This window comes from Fonsecaea erecta (assembly GCF_001651985.1).
Source record: "Fonsecaea erecta strain CBS 125763 chromosome Unknown Scaff1, whole genome shotgun sequence".
NCBI lineage: Eukaryota > Fungi > Ascomycota > Eurotiomycetes > Chaetothyriales > Herpotrichiellaceae > Fonsecaea > Fonsecaea erecta.
The window spans coordinates 4,252,243-4,273,821 of record NW_017387244.1 but is presented as its reverse complement, the minus strand read 5'-3'; the positions used below and the strand labels follow the sequence as shown (position 1 = coordinate 4,273,821).

The following is a 21,579-nucleotide window of genomic DNA, read 5'->3' as shown; positions in this document are numbered from 1 at the left end:
CCGGATGTCCTTGCAAGCATATGTCCGTTACGCGTTCATTATGGCGAGAACCCTTCAGAGATGATACCTATTTGTTGTAGAAAAGACTCAAAAGAACATAGAGCACAAAGAAATCCACAAACTCCTCTTTCTTGGTTGATATAATCTCAGCTTTTTTTATTCTTTCGAAATGCCGGGCGTTTGATATGTACAGAGCCGCCCATCAGGCCTTTTCCATCTGCTCCTCTCCTCACCGCTCGACGACGCTTCAATGCACTGACTCTGCTCTGCCGAGTTTGCCGACGCGACTGCCCCAAAAACGCGGAGTTTTCTCGTTCGAAATGGTTCTCTCCACCGACAGACGATCCGCCGTCTCCCACGCTCTTTATCTTAGCACACAAGGGGCATGAAACGACGTCGAAATCCGGACCACCCATCCGCAAGGCGCGCGTCTTTATTTGAAGCCAGCCTCTCTCGCCCGCTGGTCTTCGAGTCTGGCGTAGAAGTTGTCTCGCGCTCGTACGCGGGGAAGGTGGTAGCCGTACCACCAGAGGTAGCCGAATGTTGTGCCGAGACCTAGAATTGATGACAGCTGATCAGCGGCACGTTCTGGTAGAGTTTCCCGTGCAGGATTTCTCGTCGAGGTCTCTTCCGATTGATCCCATGTCTTTTCCATAATTCGGCAGGTGACGGGATGCGAGAATTAGCAAGTGTCCCGTACACTCCATCTCTTTCAGACGCAAACCAAGACTAAACCGGTACTGCCCGACTGGACGAAAAGCTCGAAGGAGAGAAGATCATACCCATCGCAATGCTGATATCCAAGACGAGGCCTCGTCGAAGCATCTGCGGAAGGCACGAACTTGTTAGCATTGCAACTCCTCAAAAGGCCAGGGACATTCCGTATGTTTTATTCCCTGTTGGCAAAGATGCGTGCTGGGCATGAGGGGGGGAGTGAAAAGAAAACGCACTCCTGTAATGGGTTTGATCGCCATTGTTCTGGTGTGGCTCTGCCCGAGCTCAGTTTCGTCTCGATGCTGTGATAAACCTCGACTCAGACACTCGGTGTGAGGTGAGGGTGAGGCTGGAAGACGATTGGAAAGGGGACCAGGAGCAGGAAGTGTAGCTAGGTCAGGTGGTGGTCTGATACCAGTGGAAGTAGCTTGGTGAAGCTCCTTCGAGATCCGCAGTCCAATTGAAGAGCCTTGGCGCCTTATGTAATGCGCAGGCTTCGTCGGCCAACCTTCTTTCTTGGGCCCCTGCGCATTCGACTTCCTGCGCTGCTTCGAACAGTCGATCGCGCAGCCGAAGTGATTCGGACCTCAGGTTACGGAGAACAATAGCACATTCTACCCTAGCCTATATCCAAGTAGACCGATCGACCTCAAAAGTCCAGGCCAATGCTCGCTGCCTCACCGAAGAAGAAGATCCCATACCATCACCACCATGTCATGCGACACAAATTTCAGGCGATACCCACCGCGGAACCAGCACTGCTCGAGCAAGCGGTGGTCGATGATTTATTAGTGCTATGTATAAAAACGATATGTGAGGAGGAGGCGCACAAACAAGGAATTTCGGATCCAGTGATCGAGTCGGTGGCACTGGAATCCCTGGCAGCAGCGATGGACGAATGTAGGTTGCTCAACGCCGCAGCACGGCATTGATGTTGACTATCCTGGCAGTCGTGCTCCAGTTCCTCTCCAAGGTTCGGCGCTCCATGCTGGCGGCGCGACGAACTTGTCCTATCGCTACCGATTTCGAGACCGCCATCGACGTCCTCGACATTCCTCGCCCCGACGACCAGCTCGCCCCATATCAGACTGAACCCCCCATCAACCCTCCTTTACTGCCAACACCGCCTCCTGAAGATGAATTCCACAACCCCCTCGAACTTCCTGCGTCGTACCTCGGCCCCGGCTTAGACAGCCACGGCGAGCTGAAGCGATTCTTAGAAGCAACGAGAGGTTTGCCCGAGCTACCGTCTGCACATACCTATAGAGGGACACCTGTCTACCCGGACCGACCGGTTGATATTAGAAAGATGAGAGAACTGGCGACCCAAGAGGGGAAGCTTGGCGAACAGGCGTTGCGTAAACTGGCCGGGGCCGTCAAACTGGATGCTACCCATCCCCTCGAGACGACGGAGGTCAGATCTTCCATGCCGAAAGCTCCCCCGATCATCCGCCGTAAGAAGTGGAAGACCGGGGTTGATTTGTCGGAAGAGGCTGTTTTCGAAGAGACGCTGCGCGACTTGCTGAGCAAGGAACGTGGCGGCTTCGAGCTGGGACCGATCGTCAACTGCGAGAAGGCATACCGAATGCCGGAAGAATCGATGGTTAAAAGGCGGGCACATGTCGACAGTTCTCATCCTGAAAAGCAGGGCAGCAGCTCAGGACAGGATGGAGGCGATGTGGACATGCAGCTTTGATTCCCAGCACCCTTGATGGTGCTTTTGGCAGCGCTGGTGTTTTGGTTGGTCGTTCACGTTGGATGGGATAAGATTTGCATATGATACCCCAGGTAGAACAAAAGGATTCACTTTTTGGACCATAGCGAGTTCCAATAGGACGTAAGCACGTTTGCTGATGAGTCGTCTGCAGCAGCGGCCTTTTCTTGGTCATTACTGCTCAGATGCGCCGTCGGCTGTGGATCGACAGGTGGTTTCCAGGCATGTTGCCCTTCCCACGCTGTCGTCTCGACGTGAAACACCTTCCCACCTTTGACGCATCTATCATACGTGAGCCATGAGCACGTTGGGTTGGAAATCTCCCCATTGCTTGGACGAGCGAGGAAAGGAGCACCTACTTCCTAAATAACCTCACGATGGGGAAGCATTCCATCCTGGCCGTGCCGGTCCCGCTGGCCAGCGCCCTTTCATACTGCTGCTTGACCGTGGTGCAACTATACTGCACGAGCTCAAGCAACTCGCAGTCGCGCTTGAGGTCGAAGTCCTGGGGCAGTTTGCGGGATCGCTCCTTGTAGTTGACCGTGTGTGAGCGGACGTGCTGGTCGAGTTCGGAGACAGGGAAGGGTTGTTCGGGCGGAGCCATTTTTTCTGTAAGGTGGTGGAAGAGAGTTCCTTGTATGTATGTATGTATTTATAATTTGATTGAGAAAGAACTCTCTCCCTCCTTTGAATTTTCAATCGAAAACGAGGGACGGATATTCACCACCACACGCTGGTAGACCATGGCGACACCATCATCATGTCGGCCCAACAATACGGAGCTCGTCTCCTCGAAGAGATACAGGAAGAGAGCCTCGAGCAGGTAATTATTAGCAGATTTCCGCTTCACCTTCCCTTCCACCACCCTGTTCAACAACACCCAATCCTCAATCACGGCTGCAATGGCGTAGCTTCCTGTCAATTCTATCTAACTAGTCGTTCTCCGTTCGAGAATTAGTTCCTAGCGGAGCTCAGATGTGCGATAGACCCTCAACCACGATCTATTCTGGGCGTTCCACAGCTGGACAGTCTACTGGAATCACTCCGCTACCCAACAACCCAGGACAGCCCTCATCGTCGAGCATGGCCATCCTCGCCAGGAACAACATCTCCTGCCGTCGAAGAGGAAGATCAGGATGACGACGAGGTGTCTCCTCGAGGGCCTCCACCACGAGCACCTCCAGACAAACCCAAGCCTGCCACGATCGAACTCACCAGCGTCAAATCTGCCTCCGGGAAAACGTCTCTGCTCTCCCATCTCTGCGCCGTATCGGTGCTCCCGAGAGATAGGGGTGGCAAGGAATCGACCGTCGTGTACATCGACGCCGACGGCCGGTTTTCGCCCACCCGGCTAGCGCAGATGATGAACCACTGCCTCCAAACTCACCACCAGTCGAGCGAAGCTCCCCAGCCTCCCCTGACAGACTTGGACGCCCTCCAAGAAACCATCCGCTCCTCCCTCGACCACGTACACGTTTTCCGGCCCCAGTCTTCGGCGCAGATGACGGCCGTCCTCGCGTCTCTCCACACGTACCTCTTGAACAGGTCGCGGCATCACTCCATACTTCGCCCTCTCAGCTTGATCGTGATCGACTCGGCGACCGCGTTCTACTGGCAGGACCGGTCCGACCAGGCCCTGGCGAAGCTCGAGTCCCTGGGGACAGCGCCCGGCGGAGGACCATCACGCGCTGCAGAGTTGATTGAGAAGCTCAAGGCCCTGCAGGAGCGGTTCGGTTGTGCCGTGCTCGCCAGCACGACCTCCCCTTCCACTTCATCTTCTCCGCCATTTCCCTCACCTTCAACACGGACGCTGAACGACGAGACGACGACGACGGCGACCACCACCACCACGTCCGCCTCGACCGCGCCGGCGCCCTCGGATCGGGACATTCGCCTCGTCTCTCCCTGGACGTCGTATGCCACGCTCTCCCTCACCCTCGCGAGGTTGCCCGTCGCGCAGTTCCCAGCCCAGATGGACATGGAGGCGTGCTTGAGGGACCGGGACAAGCGTCTCGAGGCGGTGCGGAAGGGGAGGTTTGTTGCGACTCTCGTCCCCAGCGGAGCGGCAGCACTTGTGGGGGCCGACGGCGAGAGGGGGAAAGGGAAAGGGAAAGGCGTGCTGAGGTTTCGGATCACCAAAGACGGCGTCGAATTCGAGTGAAACATGCGACTCGGCCGGCAAGGTTGTCAGACAGCCTCTGAATCAAGGCACGCAGGGGGGAAAAGTCATAATGGCTTCGATTGCCTGAACCTTCTATCTTCGGGGGAACATGTTTGTAGTCTTGTTAGCATCTGGAAGCAAGGTATCTAGACGCCTCTATTTTCCGTCCCCAACAATCACCCATATATACATCTCGACTCGTCTCATCATGATCTATGTAAGAGCAACGGTCTCGTTTCAACCATCTTTTCCTATCCACGGCGTAATATGTCGAGCTGCGACGTGGCACATCTCTCCGTTCGTGTCTACAATACTCACTCAGTGGGAGTGGGCATGCTCCCTCTCTCCAACTACTTCTCTCGCACACACTTTTCTGCACTCCTCAAAAACTCTCACTTGTCTCGCTACCTCCTCCAATCTGCCGAGAACTTCCTTGTTCCCTCTCGTGAAGCCATAGATCGCATATGGAACCCCGGTCTCTTTACAGAATTCTCGCACATAAACCTGCGCCTTTCGGAGATTGTGTCTGGGGATTCTCGGGTATAGGTGATGGATCGCCTGAAATTGGAGCCCGCCGTGGACAAAGTCAAGCCAGGGCGCACAATCGACGTCCATGGTGGTCCGGAGCATCTTCTGCGGGAAGGACTCGTGGACGCCCATGTCGGTGGTAGACATGGCAAAGTGGGAAAGCGTGATTTGTACGTGGAGTGGTGCGGTGACCATGTGGCTGACCATGACGAACACGAAGCGATCCCAGGCTGTAGGGATGCAGCGATACACGATTCCATAACCAAACCACCACCAGAAGACAAACTGTCCCAGGATTTCAAGATAGCGGTGCCACCACGCAGGGCCCTTTTTGGGGGCTTGACCCAGGAAGAGATATTCCCAGGAGAGGCGGTAGAGGTTGAAACGACCCAGGAGGAGGATTGGATAGTATAGCCAGTGCTGTTTCGCGATGGCCAATCTCGCAATGCTATCGAACTGCATGATTCGGTCGTAGTAAGTGGAACGTAATGACGAGAAAAACCGAGTCGAGATGGCGAAAAAGGGCATGTGCTCGATATCCGGATCGTGTTCAGGTGAGTTTGTGACGATGTGGTGGACGTTATGATTGCGTTTCCACCAGCCAATGGACAAGCCACCCAAAAAGTCTGCGATCAAGATTCCAATGCAGGTATCGACATGAAAGTTGTGTGTGATACCCATATGTCCGGCGTCATGGGCGGTAAACACCAGCTGGTGCCAGAAAAGGCCCAGAAGGGCACCCGAGAGTGCGTAATAGGAGTAGTGAAGTGCAAGCAGAGATGATGCAAAGAGGAGGATATATCTGCAGCATTCAACTCCGTAGGCACCATATGGGCAGTTGTAAAGACCAGCTGCTCGTATCTGAGCATCAACTTCCCGATACTTGGCGACAATCCGACTCTGTGAGCTGTAATCCAACGACGGATACTTTAGTATGTCTGAGGACTTTTCAGCCGCAAGTTTCATCTGGATAGGGTCGCTGTTGATGTCCGTCTGCTCATTTTCCGACAGCGAGGAAGTGGAAGGTGATGAAGTCCCTCGGTCTCGAACATCGACGGGATCAAAGATGGGTGACGGGGGCGCAGTACTGTCACTGCAAGAGCTGAAGGCACCATCGGTCTGCAAATCCGAATCCCCCTCCTCCTCCTCCTCCTCCTCCTCCTCCTCCGCCTCGTTGTCATCCTGTCCTCTGGCATATGGCCTGAAATGTCCACCCTGTATGGGAGGCAGGAAGTTGACCCATCTCCCCTGGATTCTCCCGATCACGAACTTCTGCATTTCTGCCTGCGCCTCGGGGGAGTGAAGGGCCCGGATCTCATCTGTTCCATCTCTTCCGACCATATGTAAGATGGTCTTGTCACCCCCAGGGTGAAAGGGGAGCCAGGCATCAGCTTTGATCACCCGTCCATCGAGGATTATGATCTTCCTGCCTTCTGCTATCAGTCCTTCGATCTCCCGCCTTGACCACAGGCGGTCTTTCGAAGCGGTCTTGGTGGTCATGAGTCGGCCGTGCTCCGGGAGGTGGGTATGGTGAAGACGTTAGGGTGCCATGTAGTTTTGGTTTTTGAGAGAGTGAGTCGGTGAATCAGAAGGTGCCTGGCGAGCTGGACCGACATGGAGTTGGCGAGATGCATGTGGTCCGAAGCTTGTCCCGCATAAGTTTCCAGGCCACCCACCAAGCCACCTACACCCACCCCATGGTTTAGACACAAGCCTCCTTCACACGCACCACTTACTGATATATACTGTATATGTACATTATACCTGGCAATAGCAACGGTAGGCTACTGGCGCTACTGGTGGGATTGCTGTCACGCTTGCTGATGAAACTGCATTGCCCCTCGAGCTCTGCAACGCGATCACATCTCGGATGTGGTTGAGGCAGCCCACTGAAGAAATGGCCTGTGCTTCATCCCAGCATTTTGAAGATGAGGTCTCTGCTTCTCAATACAGCCACCAAGAGCTTGTTGCCATTTTGCCGCTTGCAAACTAGACAGGCAGCACGCCCATTCGGCATGGCACATGGCCCTTCAACTGTTTTACGTGTTGCAGTCCTCTACCAAGCATGCGACCCCCCAGTCGTCAACGGTGTCCGCAAACCAAAGAAACCCGGGGGATATCAAGATTCAGGGGCTGACATTGCCTACGTTCTCACGGCCAGGGAGGACGTCGATGTCATTACTGCAGAGGAACATCCAGACCCACGACGAGATGGAGGCTGGTGCTTCCCTGACACGGAGGCAGGCATTCTGGCCGCCATCGAACGAGGTGCAAACATTTTATGGGCCAACACGATTCTCTTTGCCTCCCACCCACTGCAGACCTCGCCAGCTCTGGATACATACGCAGCGGAGGTGAAGGTAGTGGGTCAGCCACCACAATTTGTTCAACAGTACGACGACAAGAACTATGTCAACGAGCTTCTGCGCCAGCACGGCGGCTTCACCATGCCTCGCTCATGGATCATAGATTCCGCATCATCTCTCAGCTTTGAAAACTTCCCGTACCCAATCGTTGCCAAGCCGATCCGTGGACGAGGAAGTCACGGCGTCAAGGTGTGCCACAGCCCTTCGGATCTCTCCACCCATTTAACAGCCTTGCTCAAAGAAAGCCCGATCGTCATGCTTGAAGAATATCTCTGTGGCCAGGAAGCGACCGTCACGGTCATGCCGCCATGTGAGGGACATGCCGGTTATTACGCACTGCCACTCGTCGTGCGCTTCAACCACGAAGACGGCATTGCGCCGTATAACGGCGTTGTCGCTGTGACTGCCAATTCAAGAGTGCTGACACCACACGAGCAAGATCAAAATCCACGGTATCAAGGTATCAGTAAGGAATGCGAAGAGGTCGCTCGCTTGCTGCGGGTGACTGCGCCGATCAGAATCGATGTGAGGCAGTTCACAGAGACAACGGACTCGAAATTTGCGATTTTCGATGTCAATATGAAGCCCAACATGACCGGTCCAGGCCGACCCGGTCGTGAAGACCAGGCTAGTCTGACCGCCATAGCTGCCGCCGCGCTGGGATGGGACTACCCCGAGCTGTTGGTAAGGATATTGAAGTCTGCTCGCACGTTACAAGATCTGAGGCAGATGGATGTTTGAGTTTTGTCTCATTGAGCCAGTGGCAGATTCTTGCTCTGTGACTTTTTCGTTATATCATTGAAAAACTGGGAGTATATGATGTGAGTGAAATACAGTGTCCGCCTGTTTTATCTACCACCTTATACCGTCCGTCTGGTTGTTGCTGCGACCTCGCCTGGCTGAGCCCAATTCGCAGCGCCGTCAGCTGAGCTACACTTATGCTTTTTTGGCCCTCCCCAAGGGCCACCCCCATTGGTACCAAGAGGACAGAGGGAATGAAGTGGCAGGTTGGATTTATTCACAACTTGCCCAACCCGCCCAGCTTGCCACTGACCCCACCGAGTCCCTCCTTGACGGCTTCCTGGCCCAACCCGCCCGAGACCTGCTCGAGTTCGTCCTCGCCCATGACGGGGTTTTTCTTCAGCGAGTCTTTCGCGAGTAAGTGCACCGACGGTTAGCAAGAAGCCGTATGTGTGATGTGTGAACATGGTGCAGACGGAACGGAACGAGCAGCTAAGCCAACTTGTTGTCGCCCGTGGCCCTGGCTAACCAACTAACTACGGTGACTGATTGAAAACTTACCTTTCACCATACCCTGCACCCTCTCCTCGCCCACGTTCTCCATCACCTTGACCTCGGCCACCGCCTTGGCCTTGTAGTACCGCTTGGCCCACCACTCGGCGACGTCGTCGGCGTAGCCTGCGAAATAGACGGCCGCGGCCACGATAGCGAGGAACGTGAAGATGCCCGTCACCGAGAGGAGGAGGATTGTCGGGTACGACGAGGAGGAGGAGGACATGGCGTCGTCGTCGTCTGGGGTTGTTGGTGTGCTCGCTGGGTAGATGATATGATATGATATGATACGATACGATACGCTCTGGCTAGGTTTTGGTTGGAAATAGTTCGGCCTTGGGTGGTGGTGGTGGTGGAATATATTCCCCCCTCTCGCGTGTCGGGTGAATGTATATATGTGTATATATATATAGTTATGTCTGTTCTGTTGAGAGGAGAACCTGATAGGCAGGTACGTGTATGTATATACAGTCAGTCCCCCTGGAGGGCTGGGCCCATTGGATCAGAATGAAAACTCGGAAAAACCTGCTTCTGACCCCTATCTATCATCCAGCCATTTACTCTGTATGCATGCCCCTGGGTATCGTATCCCATCTCCGATCGCTCGATGGTCCCCTTGATCCATCCCCTCAGATAGCTCTTGGGGGCCTTTGCGAAGGAGACCGACGACGTCACGCATTTCACGTCATGGTTGCATCTCTCGCCACCAATGATGATGATGATCGTCATCATCGCTCCCTTGGACTGCACATGCACATGCACATGCGGCAACAAAAGGACTAAGTCTTGCTCTGTAGCCAGCCACCCGACAATAGCGCACTCAAGATGGACGACTCTCCCTTTGCTTCTCTCGGCTGAGTGTTGACCAATGAACACCCTGCAGAAGGATCCTGGTCAAGCTGGAGTCGCGAATCCTTCAGAGAAAACTATCCCGTATTACGACTACCGACGAAGGAGTGCGCATACAGGAGAAGCTCGCTTATCATTTCCCCAACTCCACATAGTATCTGTAAGGAGCGAAAGAGCGCGTGGTTCGCCTGCGTTATGGATCTACTCTCTCTTCCACAGCCACCCCTTGGCTCTTTTCATCCCAGATTCCAGGAACCCATAGAACCGATCACCAGCCCTGCGCCACTCGTCCTTTGCCTGGAACTTCTTGCCCGCTCCGCCCCTTGGAGGTAGTTGTCCGGTGTCCCTTGTGCGGCTTAATCCAGAGTTTTCCCCCTCACCACTGTCGTCTCGATCAATGGAAGATGTCGTAGTCAAGGGGAGCATTGCTGAGGTTGGTAGCATGGAGTCGGTGAGGGTGGATGGCCCAGCACTTCCATGCTCCACGCCAACATCTGGCGTCAGCTCGCTTGGTTCTATATTGTCCATGTTGCTGCCCTTGTCCTTCTGCTGCATAGGTCTTTCCTTTTTGGTATCTCGCTCAGATCCAAGCTTTCCTTTCTTGCTGCCGTTTCCTTGACGTTGGTAGCAGCGTTCCTTCGCTGCCAGCGTCGTCACTTCATCCATGCGTTGCAGTATGCTCGTGTGGGGTCTCTCGATCCAATTGACCACCTTCCACTTGTCGTACAGCATGCGAAAGAGCCCAACGAAGAATGAACAGCACGCTGACATCATGGCAAGATACCTTGCAATCAAGACTTGTTGGTTCCAGCCCGACAGCGAAGGGTCTCGAGGAGAGAGCACTGTGCCTGTATCTCGAGATCTGGGCCAATGTCGCCCATCAAGTGCAGTCGTCCTTTGCAGAAATCGCACGTCAGTCACGAGCTCGCTCTTCTGCCCGAGCTCGGTTCTTGATCCTTTCGAGTACCCAGCAGTAGGCTCCAATGGCAACATCCATACTATCTCCTCTCCTCGCCTCGGTAGAAGGGTGAAGACTGGTGTGATGAGGTCAGGCATCCAGGAATAACAGGTGAAATGGAGACTTCGGTCTCCAGTAAGGTGCTGCAACCATCCACCCGTGGGGCGAAAAACCTCCGGGCACTGCAGAACACCCGGTCCACGGTAAGCTTCGCCATTGACAACACAACGATAAGCCTGTTCAGTTTCGAGCAAAAGAGGTGGCAGCGCATCAGTCACTCTGTTGAGAGCCTCACTGCCGGCAGTCCGAAGGGGAGGCAATCCTTCCACCAGGGTTGGGATCTCAATAGTTAGGGAAGAGACAGCCAATGGCGCCCTAGACAATGTATTCCATGCAAGGAGGAGAAGCACACTTGCCATCAATGTCATGGCGGCGTACCGCGGATGAGGGGTGGGAGAATCGAAGAATAGTGGAGGAATAGGGTTCTTGTTCCTGACGCCGCGAAAAGATATTTGATGAGGTATGTCAAAATAATGAGAGCGGGAGGCAATAGGATATGCTTCACTTGCTGCTCGATACCGCCACTGCTTCTCTGAAGGCAGCCACGCCCAATCTGCCATAACGCCGTGCAAGTCCCCTTATTTCGCAGAGGCTTCGTGGAGACGGACAGGAAGGCGCAAGGGCGCAGTGGTGAGGCCGTACGCATGGCGCACGATTGGGTCGGTCTCGTAAGTCTCGATGCCGTCAAACTTCTGCAGCATGCGGACAATTACATAACCGGCCTCCGTCAGCGCAAACTGCTGTCCGAGGCAGATACGCGGTCCACCATTGAACGGTAAGAATTCCCAACCCGGTCGTCGCCCAATCCATCTCTCGGGCTTGAATTCTTCCACATCGGGCCCCCAAATGTCTTCCCGGTGATGCATGACGTGGACCGAATAGTTGACTTCCGTCCCCTTTTTGACATAGATCGGCGAATTGCCGTCGGGGCCTCCGCCACGAGGGAGGGTGGTGTCCCTGGTTGAGCGGCGACTGTTGAAGGGCACAGTGGGGTATATGCGAAGTGTTTCGGACAGGACGTGTTGCAGATACGAGCAAGCCTTGAGCGTTTCAAAGGTGATCGCCTTGGGGTCTTCGTACGTGCCGAAGTCCTCCAATATAGTCTCACGCAGTTTCTTGAAGACCTTGGGGTGCCTGACCAATAAGTAGAACGTGAATCCAAGCAGACCGGCTGTCGTATCGCGACCGGCTAGCAGAATGTTCAGTAGTTGGCTTCGAAGCTCGATGGGGTCTCGTGTTTGTTGTACAAGTTCCTTCAAGAAGATGTACTTCTCCTTCTTCTGGCCCTTTTCCAGGCTGTGCTCGCTCAGCGATGATAAATCGGTGGTTAATGCGAGATTGACATAGTAGTCGGCAAATCGATGGACTTCCTTGCAGTTCTCGTAGAAGTGCTTGGGACTGTACAACCAATATAGCTCTGCCAATCTTCCGCGGACGCCGAGAGCGTTGGTCCCACCGTCAAAGCAGGATGCGAAGGCAGTCCAGTCCAGTTCACCAGGTTCTCGGGTCTTTTGAGTATAGCCAGGCAACGCAGCTATCTGTGAGTCCACACTCTGGCCGAACAGAAACTCCGTGGCAGAGTCCAGCGTCAAACGGAAGAAGAGAGGGGACAAGTCAACTTGATTTGTCCACCCGTTTTGGGTCGTGAGATGTTTGAACATGTCTTGGACGTGGATTTCTTCCAGTTGCAAGTCGGAGACTTGTTGGCGAGCAAATTGCGGGCGGAGAAGAGTCCGAGAATGTTCCCTGTAGTTGGGATTAACGGAGGCCGCACCATATGTACCTATCAAGAAGTGCTCACTCACCATGCTTTGCCGTCAGTGGTAAAGATGCCATTGCCCAGCATGGGGAAGAAATTGCCGCGGCGAAGTTCTCCAATCTCGAAATCATTGAACTGAGTAGCGAGGATCGCCTGGATGTTTTTGGGATCCGAAGTCACGTAGCCCATGGTGCCCAGCATATTCTGTGCCCATGTTGATCTTTTTCCAGTCCTGTTGTTGTAGACGTCCAGGAAATAGTTGGGAACAACATGGTCCTTGTCGGCTTGAATAAGTTCCCAGATCAAGTCAGTGCCAAATGGCCACCGGTAAGGCCGTTCCCAGGCTGGTTGACATCCAAACTCTCTAGCCTTTCTCGCGTGGTACCGCTTTGCAAGGAAAGAAGCCACCAGGTAGTAGACGATAGCTGTGCCGAGCAGGCCGAGGCCCACAGCTTGGTAGTGGTTCATGTTGGCGTCGAAGCCCGTGCAATCGAACAACGAACGCGGGTGAGTCGGAGCTTCTTGGGAGCAGACAAGTCACTGAAGAGAAACAGGGAGACAGTATCTTCGAGACGTCAGCATTTTAAAGGTGGAAAGGCCATGCATGACCTGGTGGCATCGAAGTGTTCCTCCCGCAGCCCCACGCACATCAAAACTTGGGGGAGGGGTCGAGGCGCGACGGAGGCTTCACTGGCCCGAAGAACGAGGATGCAACAGATTGCGTGGTGTCTGAGTGGTCTGGACCCCGTATCCAGAGTCCTGCGGGTTTCCACCCTGTGGGTTCCTACCGAGTATGACATGATTGATGACCGATCCCCAAGGGTGACAAACTCGGGGCCATCAGTTACACCGACTCGACGAATGTCTCCGTAGATAAATGGCTGCCTTCCAGGCGTCTTGGAAGACCTCAATCCGGAAGTCCATCGGTTCGAGAGATTGGTGGCTCTGATATTCTGGGGAGAACTGGTCAATACGCGATACGAGGAAGAATACGGAGACGCCCACATTTCGAGTTGGGTCGATACGAGGTGCGCAGCCAAGCCCCGGCGAGCTGTACGAGGTACATACTTCCGAAGTATGGCATGCGATGCGAGTCGCGGCCGCCAGAGGCAAAGACGGCGTGAGCATGAATGCAACCACCAGCCGAAGCTGACACGAGGCCTCGTTTACATAACAACGACAGACAACTAATCAGTGCGTGTCACCCAGACCAAGATTGCCTTTCTGGAGTACTTAGAAGGGCAATCTCAGGCTCCCCGCGGAAAACATGACTTCAACGAGAGTGGATATGATTTTGTTGTCTGACAGTGTCAGCACTCGATTGCTGGCCCGAGCAGCGTTACAAGATCTCAATGATCCGTGCGAAAGCGAGCCGGGATCACAAGACTTCAATGCAGTTGGCCAACGACTCGATTGGGTATCTGATTATTTCATTGTTGATCCAGAGCTGTCCCTGTAACATAATGTACACCTTTTTTTGACATGATAAATGTTGCTCAAAGTGGAGGATCTAGTAAGAAGGGCGGGAAGCATTCCCCAGACTACAGACACACAGGGTAACGAGTATCACTCTTTGACAAAGTTCTCGAGATCTGGTGGGAGAGGTTAGCACAACAATCAGACTTGTCTGGATGTATCGTCTCACCTTCGAGCCACTTGACGTATTCTTTCTGCTCCTTGTAGTCGAGGTACTCTGGAAGAAAGCTAGCCAGCTCCTCGTCAATCCCCCTCTCTTCCAGATACTGGTGGAGCATCTGCTGAAGTTCGGGGTCCAGATCCTCGACAGGCGGACCAGCATATAGGCTGCGGGCTTCTGAAGCGTCCTTGGTATTCTGCGCTTCGAGGAGTGAGTCCTTGGGGAAGAAGCAAACGTTTTCGATCTCGATGGTGCCGTCCTGGGCAACAGCTCGAATCTCGATGGCCTTGTTGCCGGGCTTCGTGATTGTGATGGTCATGTGGGCAGGGTAGGCGGGCGTGGTATTAGCCACGTCGTCGGCTTCTTCTCCCCCTTCAGCTCTGTCGGCCGGTGCAATGCTATCCTCCGGCATAACATCGACCTTCCCTCCTCTTGCACCAGGTTGATTGATGCCTCTCTTTCGCACCTCGAAGTCCGGTTCATCGGAGAGAGCGCCGTCTTCATCCAGGGCATCGAATTCGTCTTCAGCTGGGTACTCGGAGAGGTCGGAGACGCTCAATTGGATCTTGATCCTGGTTCATATTAGCATTTGCGTGTCACCACCCAATGATGAGATCTTCTTACTTCTCATTGCCGAAATCTCGGGTCAAGACAATTTCATGTGAGCCAGGTTTGTCGTGGACCTTGAAGGGGCTGTTCTCGAGGAATTCGTTGATCGCGGCTAGTCTGTCATCGCTTTGCGACTGAAGTTCGAGCATTCGTTCATTGTTCAGCTTCGCAACGAGGGCCTCGTCCGCTGTGACTCCCTTTAGCAAAATTTCAGCCTGTAGTTGCAGATGCTTACATTGGCCAGCGGGCTCTCTTCGGGCCACAGAGGTTGAGAATGCGGGATATGATGGCTTCATCGCTGCTTGCCATTGCGGCCGACGAGCTGCGAATCTCGTGATGGACGACACGGAGCGAACTGCTGGCTGGCGCAGGACGTTTTTGGGCAGTGCCCGGCTGAGCATCCGGAGCGAAAGCATGTTGAAGGCAGAGAGATGTAAGAAGGTTCGAAGAGATATACAATAAGGGCGATATCCTAAACAGAAGATGCAAATTCGCAGACAGATGAAGTGGTTCGAGAAAGTTTCCAGCATAAATTTTGGGCGCGAGTCATGAAAACACGTGACAGGAGTTATTGGCGAGTCATGTATAAAAAAGGTGAGACGAGACGGACGCGCTTTTTTGCCTCGATGGAGGAGGGAAGCCCGAACATCAACCCGAAGCATGGCTCACTATGTTCAGCTGAGGGATACCAGGGCAAAACCCGGACTACTACCTCGTACTTCCCAGTGCATTCATAATGGTAAACGCATCAACCTCCTTTTCCGCCGCGTTTCCGATCAACCTCTCGGATTTTACTCTGCAGCTAACGCTGTTTGCTAACCTGAATGGCCCAAAGTCATTTTCTTTCTGGCAACCCTCTAACCCAACGAGCTGCCATTTGGCTTGTGTAGGACATCCGAGTGCTCCATGTGGCATCTGAACAAGCATCACCCCGTTGTACTCATTGATGAGATTTCTCTGGTTCGCAGGGTCCCGCATCGGAGGTGCCTGACCAAGCGGCATGCCCAACACGCTCCTCATCTGGGAAGTGGTGACGGCCGAATTCCATCACTGAGGAACGGCGGTATAATAGGATTTCGCACAATCATCGCGGCGAAAATTGAGTCGCTGGTGGATACCACGATGTCCCCGAAAGAATGGGTAGACACAACCCTGTATGGCCCAGTAGAGTCGACAGTGCGGAGGATGCACTTCCGCTCATGAGAGTGCCTTAGGAGGGAAGCTTGAAGGTCTGATGTCGCCCGACTTAACAACGCGAACAAAATCCAGCGTGTTCAATCCCCCCCATTCCCCAGCCCATCTCTCAACCTTCCTTCGGCTTTCCTCGTTCCGAAGTTCAGGGACCCAGAACCCGGCACGGAATTCGCGTTCTTCGACTTCTTTTCGGTGGCTGATTTTCTCTTCCTGCTTGGTCGGTGGTCTTCCCGGTCGACGCTGTTGTTTGGCTTCGGCTAGTTCTTCATCCTCACGCTCGATAAAGCTGGTCCCTATTGTCATTGAGGGGAATTTCGACTTCAAATTAGCCACATACCTCTGCGTGAGTAGTTGCATTTCTTCGTCCGTCAACACTCCTGTGGAGCCTTGCAAAGCTGACTTGAACCATGCCACCCGTTCCACTGCGGCCATCACAAATCAATATATAGGCCAACGCAATATCAGGCGCGGAATTTACCATAGACTTGATTGGCCTTGACTGCTGCATCCATCAACCGTGCCAGCTTCTCTTCCCTTGCTCCTGCTCGTCGGAGCCGTTGTGCATCTCGACTATTCTCATGCAGAGCGTTCGGCTTGCCTCCTCGCTTCTTGGATATCTGCTTGTGAACTTTGTTGAGAGCACGAGCCATGTTCTTTGGCTAGTGATAGTATAGCAAATAAAGGATTCCTGAGTACCTAATATCGAACGCTTCCGCCTCGAGGCTTTTTGTGACGCAGGCTGTGGCACACTGGGAAAAAATTTGGTGGGGGCCGGGAAAATGTCGGCCCGTACTGGCAGGGCGCCAAACGCGTCGGTGCGATCGCGGCGCGCATATGGGTGGGCGCTTGCCTGGCCTCGAGGTCTGCTATGCAATGCAACTCCGACCACAACTTTAAGAGGTCGAACGTCAACAATACACCAAATGGATGTTGCAGGTCCATCTACACCTATATCGCTGCCCACTCCCTACAGCTACCACTCCTGTATCCTTCCTCTTTTCTGCCTCCAAGTGCCAACAGCTACCGTAAACAAGCGGTGAGCACTGACATCGGAGTAAAGATGGGCATCAAAGGTAACTAGCTTGACTATGTATGGCAAGGCATACTAACGTTGCCAGGCTTATTGCCTATGCTCAAGTCCATCCAGAAGCAGTGCACTCTGAAGAAGTTCTCGGGTCAGACCATTGGTGTCGACGCTTATGGCTGGTTACATCGCGGTGTGGTGGGCTGTGCCTTCGCCCTTGCCCTCGACAAGCCGACCACCATCCACATCGATTTTGTGTTAAGCCGAGTTCGGATGCTGCTTGACTTCGGGGTTACTCCATATTTGGTCTTCGACGGGGATAACCTGCCCAGCAAAGCAGGAACAAATGCAGCTCGGCGCAAGAAAAGAGAAGAAAGCAGAGCATTGGGTCTAGAACTGCACAAGGCCGGGAGAACCACGCAGGCACAACAAGAACTTCAGAAAGCCATCGATGTTACCCCTCTTATGGCTCGACAATTGATTGAGGAACTGAAGAAGCTCAACGTCCAGTATGTCGTAGCTCCATACGAGGCCGACGCACAGTTGGTCTATCTGGAACGAAAGGGTATCATCAATGGGATTCTGGCCGAAGACTCGGACATGCTCGTATTTGGTGCTCAACGGTTATTGACCAAGCTTAATCAGTACGGCGAATTGGTCGAGATTGAGCGGTCAGACTTTCCCATGTGCAAGGACATCTCGCTTGCAGGCTGGACCGACACGATGTTTCGGCGTATGGCCATCCTCAGCGGCTGCGACTATTTGCCAAATATCGGCAAATTGGGCTTGAAAACGGCCCATGGACTGGTCCGCAAGCATACCGACATCGAGAAGATCCTTCGGCTGATCCAGTTGGAAGGCAAGTTGATCGTCCCGAATGGCTATATGGAGCAATTTCGACAAGCAGAATTGACGTTTCTGCATCACCGCGTCTTCTGTCCGATCGCACAAAAAGTGGTGTTTCTGAATGAACTTGGTCCCGGATTGTTAGATTCAGACATGCCGTATCTGGGGCCTGATGTGGAAGCTTCCACGGCTGTTGGTGTCGCCTGCGGTGACCTGGATCCATTTTCGAAGAGACCCATTCAGCTTAACAGCAGCAAATCTCTGGTTCGTCCCGCATTGGGAGAGCGTAGGAGCCAGAGCTACGCCTCTGCCCCGGACCTGAAACCAAAGAAGTCGATAGAGACATTTTTCAAGCCGCAGCGCCAACCTCTCGCTGAATTAGATCCTAACAGCCTCACCCCTTCTCCCTCACAACAGCGACTGCTGCAACGTAATCGGAACGTGTCCTGGGAACCAAGGCTGGTTTCTTCCGCTCCTGCTTTGAGGCGAAGTACAACAACATCAGCGGCGGCCGGCAGTACGACAGACCGCACAGCGTTTCTGGCTAGAGCTTCCACAATATCGACCTTTCAATCGGCAAAGAGACAACGGCTGTGCTCGGATTCACTGGACCCTTCGCCAACCCGAGAGGTGAAGCAAAGTCCCTTTTTCAATGCCAAAGGTGAAGAAGCCAGTCCTTTGGCCCAAAAGATGCGCAAGAACAAGAAAAATGCCAAGACCAAATTCGAGGTCTTTTTGGATCATTGTGAAGGAGAAATGCTGCTTGAGCCCGAAATCCAGCAAGCGGCGAGTCCCGCCAAGGATAGCACGACACCAAGCTTGACAGGGCCGGAAGTACGTTATCCATCTCTAGGTCTCGAATCACAGGAATCCATACTACAATCCTCTCCCGCAGCCGGGCCTTCAAAGAAGCCTCCACCGCCAGGCAAGCCTGAGGGAGGTGGTACCCTTGCTGTGAGGGGAATAAGCCAGGACGATGATCCCGAAGCTTTTGAGGATTTGCTCGACTACCACGTTCGAAAGCAGAATGAATCATTGATGAAGACCTTTGCTTTCCAACCTCGAGAGAACCGAAACTCTGTTACGAGGTCACTGTTCCCTGTGGAATTGAGGCAGCAGACGTCCGCTTTCCGATCTGAGATCGAACTGGATGTTCGTAAAAAGTCACCGAGTGCAAAAGAGATTCGGTCGTCTCGTCGGGAAGTGGAACTAGAACAGACCTTCGCATACCAACCACTCGAGGTGCAGCAATCAGCTTTGAGGTCGCTGAACAAGCAACGCTCTTCCGCAGCATCACCTGCAACTATCACCAAGCGTGATGAACGTGGCTCAACAGCAATTTGGCGAAGTGAGGGTCGTGGCAGTGAGGACGCGATAATACCAAACAGCGAAGATGAAAGGTCGGAGGTGGGCTCACCAGCACAGCAGCCCAAGTTTGATCTCAGCTCGTTTGCATTTGTACCGGCTTGATTAATTTGTTTCTTAGTTTTAGCGGCTTTCTGTCTGGCGTCTACTTGGTTTCCAGGGATGCTTTGCATCGTGATGTGGATGGTTTGGATTGGTCGTTGGAAATGGGGCATCGGGCATAAAACGACGACCTAGACGGTTAACGACTATTGGTTAGAACGGGTCGCTCTGTCGGGGCATTAGATTGATTATCATCGAAGAACTCCGTACATTGTACGAGGCACTCAGTATGGGATGATTGAGTTCTTGGAAAACACCATGGACGCAAAGCAGGTCAGTAGACCAAGATCCGATACGGTCGTTAAAAAAGACGGTGAAGCTTCAAGAGGGAAGGCTACGTCATAAGGATGCCAGGCAGAAATAAGCATAAGGTTGGCGGGAGCCTAAACCTAAAACGGCAAAACCAAAACAGAAGCTAGCCTCGTCACTCTAGTATTGGGGTTGGCCCAGCCCTGCCACATTTTGTTACAACTGCGCTTTTTCCTGCCACCACATTAATTTCTAACAATTCACTCACATCGCAGCCAAACCGAACCCAACCTCACGGATTTCGGATATGGCTCCTCCCTGAAGTCCAATCAACAGTCATGGCAATTCCAGTCTCAACATATCTCCAGGACTAAATCAAGCTACGCCTCTCTCTCCTACACTCTTCCTTCCTCTTCCTTTACATCTGTCTCTCTCTGCCAGAAGAAAACCCAGGCAGCTAACCATCCTGATTTTCAGAGAAAACAACCACATATATCGACTCTCTGTCGGTTGAATACCCTTCGACCACCGTCAGTACTACACAACCACTGTTGCTGACGCCCTCCGAGAGACGCAACCTTGACCGACGATTCGAATCCTGGCCAAAGGCCACAACCTGTGCTCGTACTGAACTTCAATACCGATATCCGTCCTTACGGACGGTAAAACACACACGACACAGAAAAATACAAGTCAATCCGTGGACACAGTTGGGATCCTAAGAAGAAGACGGCACAATGGCTCTACGCTTTAAGACGGGGTGGAGAAGATTCGTGCCCTTCATAGGCTACCATCATGTTCTCATGATCTTTATAGCCATTGCAATCATCCTATTATGTGAGTATCCATGGCACAACTTACGGCATCTTCTGGTGGCATAAATACTGACACAACTTTTCTACAGCCCTCCTGCTCGCAGGCTGCTCATCAACCTCTCCACTCATCCCCGACATCTACCTCATCTCGTTATACTACCAAAAATACCCTCCCGTTTTCAGCAGCGTACAAGTCGACCCGTCGGTCACAACGGCAATAGCGAACATTGTGGGCAATGCCGACCTGAACGTCCGCGTGGGATATTTCGGCATCTGCATCCGCGTCGACGGAGGAGCGTGGATGTGTAATCAAAATTCCACCGCCCTGGCCGACTTGGTGTCCATCGATCAGGACCCGTTGAATCTGATATGGGTCGCCAGCACGTTCAAGAACGCCATCGTGTTTCCATACCTCTTAATCATCGCCATCGTGCTGGCCTTCCTCACGTTTTTGCTCCTGGCGACGTTCCCCGGCTGGCATACGTCGACGGGACCCGATGGCTCCGAGCACGAAGTCCGACCGTTCCCGTCGAGAGCGGTGTCACAGGTGGCGCTGGCCACAATTTTCATTTCGTCGGTGTTTGTGCTGGTCTCTGTGATGTGGCAACACACCGCGGCCGTGGCGGCAAGCACCGTCGCGCAGGACTTGGGCAATGGGAGTGTCAAGTCCGGGGTAGGAACCTCAGCCATGGTGCTAGGTTGGTTCGGCTTTGGATTACTCGTCGTGGTCACGCTTGGACTGCTTGTCATGATCCTGAGTATCCAATTGCTGGACCGTCTGACGGATGAGGTATGATTTGCACCCGCTCTAGAACATGACTTTCGAATTATGGGTGCTAACTCTTTCCACCAGGACTAAGAAAAGGGAGACGTGTACAGTCCACGAAAGTTGAAGAATGTTTTTTTGACGGAAACGAAATGAAAGCGGACGAATTGGATGTGCGTGCGTGTGTGTGTAATATCTCCTTGCGACGACGCGACAAAAGGGACAGGAAGTCGATCGACATTATGCTCTTTTTTTCCTTTCTTCGGCAGACGGCAAAACTAACTTAACGAGACCCGGCAACATAGCAAAAACTCGATCAGAGCAAGATTGGCGTTTTCATGGTGTGAATAGATTTCTCTTTTCTCGACATGGTGGGCTCACACGGCATCAATCCAAGCATTTTCACCCTGGCATGGCGCGTACAAATCGGTATCGGAACACAACAACAACAACGAACAACACCCAAATTTATCACCAACTCACACATACATTGGTTATTTTGGGTGGGATGGTCTGGTTGATGGCGGATGGTGGACGACGGACAAGACGGACTTGATGGGCCCAGGACATG

The 21,579-nt window shown here is 53.2% G+C and overlaps 12 protein-coding genes across 12 annotated transcripts; 5 read left to right on the top strand and 7 right to left on the bottom strand.

Annotated features, from left to right (window-relative positions):
- Window positions 1-1,604: 1,604 nt before the first annotated feature.
- On the top strand, window positions 1,605-2,410 carry AYL99_01514 (hypothetical protein; the record flags this gene model as incomplete). The annotated part of the gene is made up of 2 exons (XM_018833030.1): window positions 1,605-1,614; window positions 1,665-2,410. The coding sequence occupies 2 exons, from the start codon at window positions 1,605-1,607 to the stop codon at window positions 2,408-2,410; spliced, it is 756 nt and encodes a 251-aa protein (XP_018698909.1).
- A 107-nt stretch (window positions 2,411-2,517) lies between these two features.
- On the bottom strand, window positions 2,518-3,032 carry AYL99_01513 (hypothetical protein; the record flags this gene model as incomplete). Its single annotated transcript, XM_018833029.1, has 2 exons — window positions 2,518-2,710; window positions 2,788-3,032. 2 exons carry the CDS (start codon window positions 3,030-3,032, stop codon window positions 2,518-2,520), a joined length of 438 nt encoding a protein of 145 aa, XP_018698908.1.
- A 156-nt stretch (window positions 3,033-3,188) lies between these two features.
- Window positions 3,189-4,589, top strand: AYL99_01512 (hypothetical protein; the record flags this gene model as incomplete). Its single annotated transcript, XM_018833028.1, has 2 exons — window positions 3,189-3,251; window positions 3,387-4,589. 2 exons carry the CDS (start codon window positions 3,189-3,191, stop codon window positions 4,587-4,589), a joined length of 1,266 nt encoding a protein of 421 aa, XP_018698907.1.
- Window positions 4,590-4,907: 318 nt separating this feature from the next.
- On the bottom strand, window positions 4,908-6,617 carry AYL99_01511 (hypothetical protein; the record flags this gene model as incomplete). The annotated part of the gene is made up of 1 exon (XM_018833027.1): window positions 4,908-6,617. One exon carries the CDS (start codon window positions 6,615-6,617, stop codon window positions 4,908-4,910), a length of 1,710 nt encoding a protein of 569 aa, XP_018698906.1.
- Window positions 6,618-7,132: 515 nt separating this feature from the next.
- AYL99_01510 (hypothetical protein) lies at window positions 7,133-8,224 on the top strand (the record flags this gene model as incomplete). The annotated part of the gene is made up of 1 exon (XM_018833026.1): window positions 7,133-8,224. The coding sequence occupies one exon, from the start codon at window positions 7,133-7,135 to the stop codon at window positions 8,222-8,224; it is 1,092 nt and encodes a 363-aa protein (XP_018698905.1).
- A 277-nt stretch (window positions 8,225-8,501) lies between these two features.
- Window positions 8,502-9,002, bottom strand: AYL99_01509 (hypothetical protein; the record flags this gene model as incomplete). The annotated part of the gene is made up of 2 exons (XM_018833025.1): window positions 8,502-8,632; window positions 8,786-9,002. The coding sequence occupies 2 exons, from the start codon at window positions 9,000-9,002 to the stop codon at window positions 8,502-8,504; spliced, it is 348 nt and encodes a 115-aa protein (XP_018698904.1).
- Window positions 9,003-9,826: 824 nt separating this feature from the next.
- AYL99_01508 (hypothetical protein) lies at window positions 9,827-10,396 on the bottom strand (the record flags this gene model as incomplete). The annotated part of the gene is made up of 1 exon (XM_018833024.1): window positions 9,827-10,396. The coding sequence occupies one exon, from the start codon at window positions 10,394-10,396 to the stop codon at window positions 9,827-9,829; it is 570 nt and encodes a 189-aa protein (XP_018698903.1).
- Window positions 10,397-11,221: 825 nt separating this feature from the next.
- Window positions 11,222-12,870, bottom strand: AYL99_01507 (hypothetical protein; the record flags this gene model as incomplete). The annotated part of the gene is made up of 2 exons (XM_018833023.1): window positions 11,222-12,389; window positions 12,449-12,870. 2 exons carry the CDS (start codon window positions 12,868-12,870, stop codon window positions 11,222-11,224), a joined length of 1,590 nt encoding a protein of 529 aa, XP_018698902.1.
- A 1,098-nt stretch (window positions 12,871-13,968) lies between these two features.
- On the bottom strand, window positions 13,969-15,063 carry AYL99_01506 (hypothetical protein; the record flags this gene model as incomplete). Its single annotated transcript, XM_018833022.1, has 4 exons — window positions 13,969-13,994; window positions 14,048-14,610; window positions 14,663-14,834; window positions 14,883-15,063. The coding sequence occupies 4 exons, from the start codon at window positions 15,061-15,063 to the stop codon at window positions 13,969-13,971; spliced, it is 942 nt and encodes a 313-aa protein (XP_018698901.1).
- Window positions 15,064-15,844: 781 nt separating this feature from the next.
- Window positions 15,845-16,491, bottom strand: AYL99_01505 (hypothetical protein; the record flags this gene model as incomplete). Its single annotated transcript, XM_018833021.1, has 3 exons — window positions 15,845-16,127; window positions 16,179-16,263; window positions 16,320-16,491. The coding sequence occupies 3 exons, from the start codon at window positions 16,489-16,491 to the stop codon at window positions 15,845-15,847; spliced, it is 540 nt and encodes a 179-aa protein (XP_018698900.1).
- A 218-nt stretch (window positions 16,492-16,709) lies between these two features.
- Window positions 16,710-19,181, top strand: AYL99_01504 (hypothetical protein; the record flags this gene model as incomplete). Its single annotated transcript, XM_018833020.1, has 2 exons — window positions 16,710-16,914; window positions 16,960-19,181. 2 exons carry the CDS (start codon window positions 16,710-16,712, stop codon window positions 19,179-19,181), a joined length of 2,427 nt encoding a protein of 808 aa, XP_018698899.1.
- Window positions 19,182-20,164: 983 nt separating this feature from the next.
- On the top strand, window positions 20,165-21,101 carry AYL99_01503 (hypothetical protein; the record flags this gene model as incomplete). The annotated part of the gene is made up of 3 exons (XM_018833019.1): window positions 20,165-20,264; window positions 20,332-21,032; window positions 21,096-21,101. The coding sequence occupies 3 exons, from the start codon at window positions 20,165-20,167 to the stop codon at window positions 21,099-21,101; spliced, it is 807 nt and encodes a 268-aa protein (XP_018698898.1).
- Window positions 21,102-21,579: the final 478 nt, after the last annotated feature.